The sequence below is a fragment of the Muscardinus avellanarius genome, assembly GCF_963383645.1.
Source record: "Muscardinus avellanarius genome assembly, chromosome: 19".
Classification (NCBI taxonomy): Eukaryota; Metazoa; Chordata; class Mammalia; order Rodentia; family Gliridae; genus Muscardinus; species Muscardinus avellanarius.
In genome coordinates this window covers 21,043,684-21,053,225 of record NC_137805.1, presented here as the reverse complement: position 1 = coordinate 21,053,225, position 9,542 = coordinate 21,043,684, and the positions used below count along the sequence as shown (strand labels likewise).

The following is a 9,542-nucleotide window of genomic DNA, read 5'->3' as shown; positions in this document are numbered from 1 at the left end:
ACAACCATGTGCCACCACACCTGACCTGAGACCCTGTCTCAAAATTAAAAAATAGTCAGGTGTAGTGGTGCATGCCTGGGTTCAATCCCTAGAACAAAAATAAATAAATCAGGCATGGTGGCGCATGCCTGTAATCCCAATACTTAGGAGGCTGAGACAAGAAAATCACAGGTTGAAAGCCAGCCTCAGCAAGTTAGGGAGGCTCTCAGCAACTTAGTGAGATCTTGTTTCAAGATTAAAAAAAAAATAGAGCTGGAGTGTAGACTCAGTGGTAGAAACCCTGAGTTCTATCCCCAGTGCCATAGAAATAATAATAAAAATTAATTAATTAATTTAATTAAATAGGGCATGGGGTCTATCTTAGACGTAATGCTCCTGGGTTCAATCCCCAGTAAAACACACACACACACACACACACACCACACACACACACACACACACACACACGAAAACAGGACAGTTCTTCCTTGCAGTGGAATTCTAAGTAATAAATGTAGAAGGAAATTGACAATTTTCACTATTTATGAAAGACAAAAATCCACTAATAGTTGCCAAAATTAATGGATAAAAGTTAAAGGTGAAACAGGATTTGCATGGTCTCAAACATCCTCCAAGGCTCTTATATTAGAATTCTATTGCTACTGTCCCAAAGCACTTCAAATCCAGTGACTCCGCGGACAGCTACTTGTTACAAAACCACACTTGGGTTAAAGATGGCCCAAACAGGGCGTGGTGGCGCAGGCTTGTCATCCCCGCGCTCGGGAGGCTGAGACAGGAGGATCGCAGGTTCGCAGCCGGCCTCAGCTACTGAGTGGTGAGACCCTGTTTCCAAATAAAGTATAAAATAGGTCTGGGAGTGTAGCCCGGAGGGAGAAGAGCCCCTGGGTTCCATCCTCAGTACCACCAAAATAAAATAAAATAATAAAATAAATAAAGATGCGCACAAACAGCCACACAGACCAGTGGGTGTTTTGTTTGGATTTGTTTGGGTTTGGGTTTTTTGGCATCCAGTTTGGGGGGCATTCTAGCTCCACCTACACCCCAGAACTTTTCATTTTGAAACAATGTTTCACTAAATTACTGGGGGTCTTGATAAATTGCTAAGGCCGCCCTTGAACCTGCACTCCTCCTGCCTGAGCCTCGAAATATCTTGTGTGTGCACACATGTGTGTGTGATATGATTGAGTGCATAATATCCTAATATATATTATGCACTCAATTAAGAATTTCTTGAGCTGGGCGTAGTGCTGCACGCTTGTAATCCCAGCATTTGGGAGGCTGAGACAGGAGGATTGAGGTCCAAGGACAGCCTCAGCTACTTAGTGAGTCCCTTCGCAACTCAGCGAGACCCTGTTTCAAAAGAAACAATAAAATATAGGGCTGGGGGTGTAGCTCAGAAGTCCAATGCCCCTGGGTTCCATCCCCAGTACCACACAAAAAAAATTTTTTGTCTACACCATGAATGAATGTTTTTTGATTTTTTGTTTTTTTTGTTTTTTGTGTACTGGGGTGGAACCCAGAGGCTTCCTACCTCCGGGCTATACTCCCAGACCTATTGTTTATATTTTTATTTGGAAACAGGGTCTCCTAAGCCAGCGCGGCTGGCTTCGAACCTGCGCGATCCTCCTGTCTCCGCCTCCCAAGCGCGGGGATGACAAGCGTGCCCACCACGCCCCGCATGTAAATGCACTTTTAACCTATAGCAGTTAGTGTGACATGGTATGGGGATGGAACCGAGGGGCATGCTACCTCCTCATTACACCTTATTTTTTTATTCTTTATTTTGAAACAAGGTCTCACTATGTTGCAGAGAGCCTCTCTAAATATTTGAGGCTGTCCCTGATCCTGGTTCCTCCTGTCTCAGCCTTCCACGTACTGGATTACAAGTGTGCCACCACGCCAGCCCTAGAGCACTTTTGACTTGCAATGTGTGGCACGTGACCCTGTCATGGGTCAAGGCGCACCTATCCTGTATCCCCCAAAGATGTACTGAGGTCCAGGACCTCAGAATGTGGACTTAAGTGGACAGAGTCTGTAGATGTAACCATTAGATGGGCCTGCAGTCCAGGGCCTTGTGTCCCACAGAGACACAAGGAAGATGGCCGTGCTGTGTAGACAGACATTGGGGTGATGAGCCCGCACACCACAGAACAGCAGAGTAGCCAGCCTCCACCAGGAGCCAGAGAGATGTGGAGGACTGCTCTGGGAACTCCTACAGCGCTGTGAGGCTAGGCGTCTTCCTTTCAAGCCCCCACCCCCATGTGGTGTGTGTCATAGCAGCCTCAGAACACTAGCAAAATCACTAAACAACAAAATTGTTTTCTTAGAAAAAAGAGAAATGCCCGAGGTCCCACTGCCTGCTCTGTATCTGGTCTCACACAGCTACATCTTCCCTTGCCGGACTAGGTGCAGTGGGAGGGCTGGGGAGGTTGGGGGCCAGGCTCTGGGCGGCCACCCACCTGCCCCGCTGGACACCCACCCTTTGGCAGGGCCCCTCTAACCCTAGGCCACAAAGAAGCACCACCCATGTCCAGAGGACAGTCACTTCCTCATCTGTTTGAGGTGCGATGACAGAATACTACTGACCACGTAATTTATGTGAAGAACAGAAATTTATTTCTGGAGACGGGGCAGTCCAAGATCAAGCTGTTGTCTCTCCGTTGGTAAGATGGTGCCTCGAAAACTGCATCCCCAGGGGCGAGGAGCGCTGTGTCATGTGCAGAGGTGCAGGAGAAAGAGACCCCCCGCCCTGCAGACCCTTCTCACAGTGGCGGTGTTGACCTGCTGGTGAGGGTGGAGCCCACCTGAAGGCCCACCGCCCAGCATACTATCCTGGAGTCAAGTTCCAGGGCTGACCTCTGGGGCACACATTCAGACCTCAAGCAGAGGGCCTGCGGTGTTCTTAAAACATATCCACAGTCTGGGCATGGTGGCACACGCTTGTAATCCCAATGTTTAGGAGGCAGAGACAGGAGGATCGCACAGGTTCGAAGCCAGCCTCGGCTACTTGGTGAGGCTCTCAGCAACTAAGTGAGACCCTGTTTCCAAATAAAGTATAAAGCAGATCTGGATGTGTAGCACAGAGGTAGAAAGCCCCTGGGTTCCATCCCCAGTACCCCCACACACAAAAAAAAAATCCACAAGCTAGGGAAGCTGAGACAGGAGGATCTGGGTTCACAGCCAGCCTCAGCTACTTAGTGAGGCCCTCTGCAACTTAGTGAGACCCTGTTTCAAAATAAAGAATAAAAAATAAGGCTGGGGTTTCATCCCCAATACCCAAAAAAAGTCCAAAAAACTGAGTATGTTGGTACATACCTGTAATACCAGTACTTAGAAGACTGAGACAGGAGGACGGAGGTTCGAGACCAGCCTCAGCAACTTAGTGAGGCCCTCAGCAAGGTAGTAAGACTCTCAGAAACCTATTGAGAATCTATTTAAAAATAAATAAAAAAGGGTGTAGCTCAGTGGTCAAATGCCCCTGGGTTCAATCCCCAGTACCAGCTGGGCGTGGTGGCGCACGCTTGTAATGCCCGCGCTTAGAAGGCTGAGACAGGAGGATCGCGCAGGTTCGAAGCCAGCCTCAGCTGGCTTAAGAGAGACCCTGTCTCCAAATAAAAATATAAAATAGGTCTGGGAGTATAGCCCAGAGGTAGAGGGCTCCTGGGTTCCATCCCCAGTACCACCAAAAATAAAAAATAAATAAATAAAATAAATAAAAAAGAATAAAGAATATACAAAAAAAATTGGGCAGGGGGTGTATCTCAGAGGTTGAATGCCCCTGGGTTCCATCCCCAAGCATGCAAAAAAAAAAAAAAAAAAAAAAAATCCCCAGTACCAAAAACAAACAAAATGTCCACAGAGTCTTTGTCTGCTCCCCCCCTCCGGCTGGTGGCTGGGTCCGATGCTGTGTGTACTCCAAGGCCACCTCCTCACACTCTGGGAAGCAGCGTGCTGAGGACGGAGGACGCTCAGGCGACCCATGGAGTGGCATGTCTTGTCAGCAGCATGGGAGTGCCTTCTTGGAGGGCTCCTCAGCCCCTGTCCAGCCTCTGGATAACCAGAGCCTCGCTGATGTCGCCACTGGGTCTCATGAGAGACCCTGAGCCAGAACTGCCCAGTTCTCATATTCCCGACTCACTGAAGCTGTGAGAGTGCGCGAAGGGGCTGATAGTCACACAGCAATGGATGACTGGTACAGCCCTGACCGGTGCAGCGAGAGGTGATTAATACAGTCCCATCTTTGTCTTGCTTTCTTTGTTAAGACAAAGTATGATCAGTCTGTGAAGGATCTATCGTCCCTGCCTGGCACTGGGGGCTTCACATATACCCTGCACCTCAGTGTCTTAACAGGCTCCCTCCCCACAACAGGGCATAGGTGCACACCTATAATCCTGGCTACTCAGGAAGCTGAGGCAGGAGGATCACAGACGTGAGGCCAGGCTAGGCAGCTTCATCAGAACAGCCTCAAAATAAAAACAGAAGGGCTGGGGATGTGGCTGAGTCGTAGAGTGTTTGCCTAGCAAGGCAAAACCCTGGCTTCCACACCCAGGGAGAGAGAGAGAGAGAGAGAGAGAGAAAGAAAGAAAGAAAGAAAGAAAGAAAGAAAGAAAGAAAGAAAGAAAGAAAGAAAGAAAGAAAGAGAAAGAAAGAGAAAGAAAGAGGAAGAAAGAAAGAAAAAGAAAGAAAGAAAGAAAGAGAGAAAGGAAGGAAGGGAGAAAGACAGACGGACAGGCGGGTGTGTGGGCAGCAGCTCTGGCTGTGACTGCCTGGTCTTCTGCAGATGCCCGGGCTTGGTGAGCTTGTCTGTGGTGTGTGCATGTCTAGGTACCCAGAATACAGGCAGACAGAATTCCCTCCTAAGTTATCCTCAATGGGCTTTCTCTCCCCTTCCTCCTCTCTCCTGCAGATTTCTTTTCTTTCCTTTTCTTTTTGTACTGAGGATTGAGTCCAGGGACAGTCTACCAATGAACTACATCCCCAGACCCCCCTTTTATTGTTTGAAACAGGTTCTCACTAGGTCGCTGAGGGCCTAAGATGCTGAGGCTGGCCTTGTACCTGTGATCCTCCTGTCTCAGCCTTCCGAGTACTAGGATTGCAGGCATGTACCACCAGGCCCAGCTTCTCCTGAAGATTTCTGATGTCTTCATCTTTCCCCACAAAGTGTCTTGGGTTCTGACTGACCTACCTTCCCTGGACTCCCAGGGAAAGGCAGGCTGGGGTTCCTGGGATTGCCTGGTCTCTTTGGTCATGGGGGCAGACACCTTTCCAGGGCCTGGTCAGAGGCAGTGTGAACACTGCTACCAAACATGTGTGCTTCCTATCAAGGGGCCCCGGGGCTCCAGTGTGTGAGGGTTCTGGACAGGCACATCCACAAGCCGAGCTGAGAGAGATCTGGTTCTCTCTGTTCCTCTGGGCCCCCACCCTGGTCCAGACCTGCTGCTGTGAACTGCCAGCTGCCCCGAGTCGATTGGAACAAGTCCATAGAGCTGTGGGGCCTGCCCCTGGGCCCAGCAGTTCCCACAGACTCAGACCCCAGACCCTGATCTTGAGCAGAGGCAGCTGGCCAACAGGAGAGTCCTGGGCCAGGAGGGAGACTGGGCAGGGCACAGTGAGAGGTGAGGGCCCACCTGCTCAGCCTCTTCTCAGCCCAGCTCCTTGCCAGGGAGGCAGCGTGGCCTTCGCCTATGGGGCAGGAGCTGCTGACCAGACAACCAGCATGAAGACCCACGCGCCGATGCCACTGCCACTAGGTTTATTAGGGTTGTCACCACATCCACTGAGGGGCCACCGGGAGGGCACCCCGCCCCGCCTGGTCAGCGTCTGGACTGGGGCCATGTCTCATACCCGGGGGCTCCTCCAGGGACAGCCCGCGGTCAGACGCCACAAGGACTGGGCCGCTCTGAGTGCAGAGAGAGAAGCGAGAAGCTGGGGGTGCGGGGAGGGGCGGAGCGGGACCGGAGCTGCATCTAGGCAGAGTGGGACAGAGCAAAACCAACCGCACGCGTTCTCGCCGCCCTGCGCGCGCCCTTAGCCGGACATCTCCTCCCGCTGCTCCTTGTTCCTGCGCACCTCGGCCGCGTGCAGCTCCTGCGAGGGCGGGAGGGTCCTGAGAGTGTGCCTGCCCGCAGGCGCTGGGGGCTCCGCGCCTCCTCCTGCCTGCCTCCTCCTGCCTGCCTCCTCCTGCCTGCCTCCTCCTGCCTCCCTCCTCCTGCCTGCCTCCTCCTGCCTGCCTCCTCCTGCCTGCCTCCTCCTGCCTCCCTCCTCCTGCCTCCCTCCTCCTGCCTCCCTCCTCCTGCCTCCCTCCTCCTGCCTGCGTCCTCCTGCCTGCCTCCTCCAGCCTCCCTCCTCCTGCCTCCCTCCTCCTGCCTCCCTCCTCCTGCCTCCCTCCTCCTGCCTGCCTCCTCCTGCCTCCCTCCTCCTGCCTCCCTCCTCCTGCCTCCCTCCTCCTGCCTCCCTCCTCCTGCCTCCCTCCTCCTGCCTCCCTCCTCCTGCCTCCCTCCTCCTGCCTGCGTCCTCCTGCCTGCCTCCTCCAGCCTCCCTCCTCCTGCCTCCCTCCTCCTGCCTCCCTCCTCCTGCCTCCCTCCTCCTGCCTCCCTCCTCCTGCCTGCCTCCTCCTGCCTGCCTCCTCCTGCCTCCCTCCTCCTGCCTCCCTCCTCCTGCCTCCCTCCTCCTGCCTCCCTCCTCCTGCCTCCCTCCTCCTGCCTCCCTCCTCCTGCCTCCCTCCTCCTGCCTCCTGGCGGGCGTCGTACAACCAGGGTGGGCGGAGCGCGGCTCGGAAGCGCCGGATCAGTGCGAGAGCCTCGGGTACCCCCCTCCCTTCCCCCCTCCCCCAGCCCTCCCTCCCTCCCCTTTCCTCCCCCTCCCCCAGACCTTCCTCCCCTTTCCTCCCCCCCAGCCCTCCCTCCCCTTTCCTCCCCCCTCCCCCAGCCCTCCCTCCCTCCCCTTTCCTCCCCCCCAGCCCTCCCTCCCCTTTCCTCCCCCCCAGCCCTCCCTCCCCTTTCCTCCCCCCTCCCCCAGCCCTCCCTCCCTCCCCTTTCCTCTCCCCTCCCTTTTCCTCCCCCCTCCCCCAGCCCTCCCGCCCTCCCTCCCGCCCGTCCAGCCGCACCTTCTCGCGCAGCCGCTCGCGCAGGGCCGCCAGGTGCGCCTCGCGGATCTCCTTGCTGAGCTCCATCTTGTAGTTGAGCTTCTCCTCCGCCAGGCGGCTGAAGTTGTTGTTCTCCTCCAGGGCCTTGTGCAGCACCTCGCGCTCGTGCTCGCGCCGCTCCGCCAGCTGCTTCAGCACCTGCGCCTCCTGCGTCTGCGGGCCGGGCGGTGAGCGGACACCCGGCCGCCGCGCCCCGCGCCCTCCCAGCCCCGGCCGGGGGTCTCGCGGAGAGGAGGGGTCACCTCAGTCCGCGAGGGCTGGCTGACCCTCCTCTGCTCCCCAGCGGCTGCTCCTGCTGTTCTGGCTCCCCCAGGGCCAGCACCCTGCCCTGCTGGCCTTGGACACGGCTGAAGAGCGCGGTCAGCGAGGGCGACCACCCCCTCCTGGGTGCCTAGACCTTCCTGGGCTTTGGGCACTGACGTTCTGCTTGCAGGGAGACCCCTGGGGCCCAGAGGAAGCGAAGCGGCTGGCCCTTCGCTGCCCCTCTCTGCTGGGCCGAGCACAGACGCAGGTCTCCTGTCCGTCCCATGCCCCCAAATGTTGAAGGGGCACAGTAAGTTCCAAGCTGGTTGTGGTCAGCTCCTCCAGCCCTCCTCAGACATTGGCTTCTGAGCACTTAGCAGGTGCCTGGCACACACCAGGCCCTAGCTCTCCACTAGGTGCACCATGCTGGTGGAAGGCTCCCCAGGGCACCAGGAAGGAACCAGGAGTGTGGGCCTGTTGGCGCCACACTCCCCGGGCCTCCTGGAGGAAGGGAGCCTGGAGACTCCCTGGAGGAGCCAGACTCCCAGGAGTAACTAGCTGTGTAGCTACAAGTTAACCCTACACAGCAGCCTGGGTCCTACTGAGCCCTTCCATTGCCTGGCGAGCCCCTTCCCCTGACAGGGGCCTTGGGCTCCAGGGCTGCACTGCCCAGAACACAGTCTTGTGCTCATCTTTCTCTCCGTTTCAGTCTCCGGGGGCTCTTGTGAGGGGAAGAGTAGGGAGGGGGCCCGGAGTCCCCCCCCAGGAGAGCTCCACACCCTGTCCCACCTGGAGGCCCGCCCGCCCTTCTTGCTCTGCAGCCTGGAAAGGGTACCAGCCCCACCCCCACGTCCTCAGGGCCCCTCCTGGGGACCATGGCCAGTGGTCTCCTGTGTCTCCCTGCAGCTGGCACTGCCTCGGCATCCCTCCTACCCATCTCCCTCATCACTCAGGAGGTCCAAGGAATCATGAGCCCTCCATGCCCCAGGCTCATGCCCTGACGGAGCCAGGGGCCCGGAGCAGCCTGCACCCGGGGTCCACCCATCATGGCCAGCGCAACTCCCTGGCCACCTTTGTCAGGACCTCTGGGGAAAGTTCCTTGCCTTCCTCCGCTCCTCCGCTGCCTCCAGCCGCTTCTGCAGCTCCTCCAGCGAGGCGTCCTTCCTCTTAGGGGGAGAGGAGAGCACAGGGCTCTCTGGGGACAGGTCAGAAGGGGACTTTAGGATGACCTCAAAGCTCTGGCCAGAGGCCCGCTTGTCCAGCTGCTTCACCTCCATGTCTGTAGGCAAGACCAGACAGGACTTCAGGGGGGCTAGCGGAGGGGGTGAGGCCCGCCGCCAGCAGCCTCCCAGTGAGGGACTCCCAGGCCCGGCCCTCCCAGAACCACCCTCTGCGGAAGCCAGGGTGCTCGGCAAGGCTGGAGAGGCGGAGTGGGCAGGCCACTCACCCCCATACTGGTAGATGGTGTTGGGGCGAGGCTGGGGGTAGAAGCAGGAGCAGATGAGTGACAGCACGGACAGCTCCTTCATCTTCTCCTTGTAGGCTGCGGGCGTGAGGCAGGGTGAGTGGGCACGGTGCTCCTGCCCGTCCGTCACTGCCTCCGGGGGTCTGTTAGCCGCCGAGGTGCTCACTGCGCCCGCACCCACCCTGCGGACCGCTGCCCCTCTTCCTCTCCTCGGACTCCACCAGAGCTCTGGGCGCGCCTGCACTGTTCTTGGCTTCTGTGTCCTACACTCTTCCCGCCCACCCCACCCTGCTCCCCAGGCCTTTCCTCTCTTGGTGTTCTTTCTTTCTTTCCTTCTTTCTTTTTTTTTTTTTCCCCCCAGTACTAGGGATGGAACCCAGGGGCTTTCTACCTTTGAGCTACACCCCCCAGCCCCAGTTTTTATTCTCTATTTTGAAACAAGGTCTCACTGAGTTGCAAAGGGCCTCACTAAGCAGCTGAGGCTGTCTCTGAACCGTGATCCTCCTGTCTCAGCCTCCCAAGTACTAGGATTACCAGTGTGTGCCACCACGCCCAGCTCCTGGGCAGGATTTGTGCCCTTATAAAACAGAACCTAGAAGGCCGGGCGTGGCGATGCACGCTTGTCATCCCCGCGCTTGCCGAGACAGGAGGACCACACAGGTTCAAAGCCAGCCTCAGCTATTGAGTGAG

The 9,542-nt window shown here is 56.6% G+C and overlaps 1 protein-coding gene across 1 annotated transcript; it reads right to left on the bottom strand.

The window, feature by feature from the left end:
* Positions 1–6,027: 6,027 nt before the first annotated feature.
* Positions 6,028–8,928, bottom strand: STMN3 (stathmin 3; the record flags this gene model as incomplete). Its single annotated transcript, XM_080716720.1, has 4 exons — positions 8,835–8,928; positions 8,491–8,666; positions 7,106–7,297; positions 6,028–6,087 (listed from the first exon to the last, which is right to left on the bottom strand). The coding sequence occupies exons 1-4, from the start codon at positions 8,914–8,916 to the stop codon at positions 6,028–6,030; spliced, it is 510 nt and encodes a 169-aa protein (XP_080572846.1). The 5' UTR covers positions 8,917–8,928.
* Between the last annotated feature and the right edge of the window lie 614 nt (positions 8,929–9,542).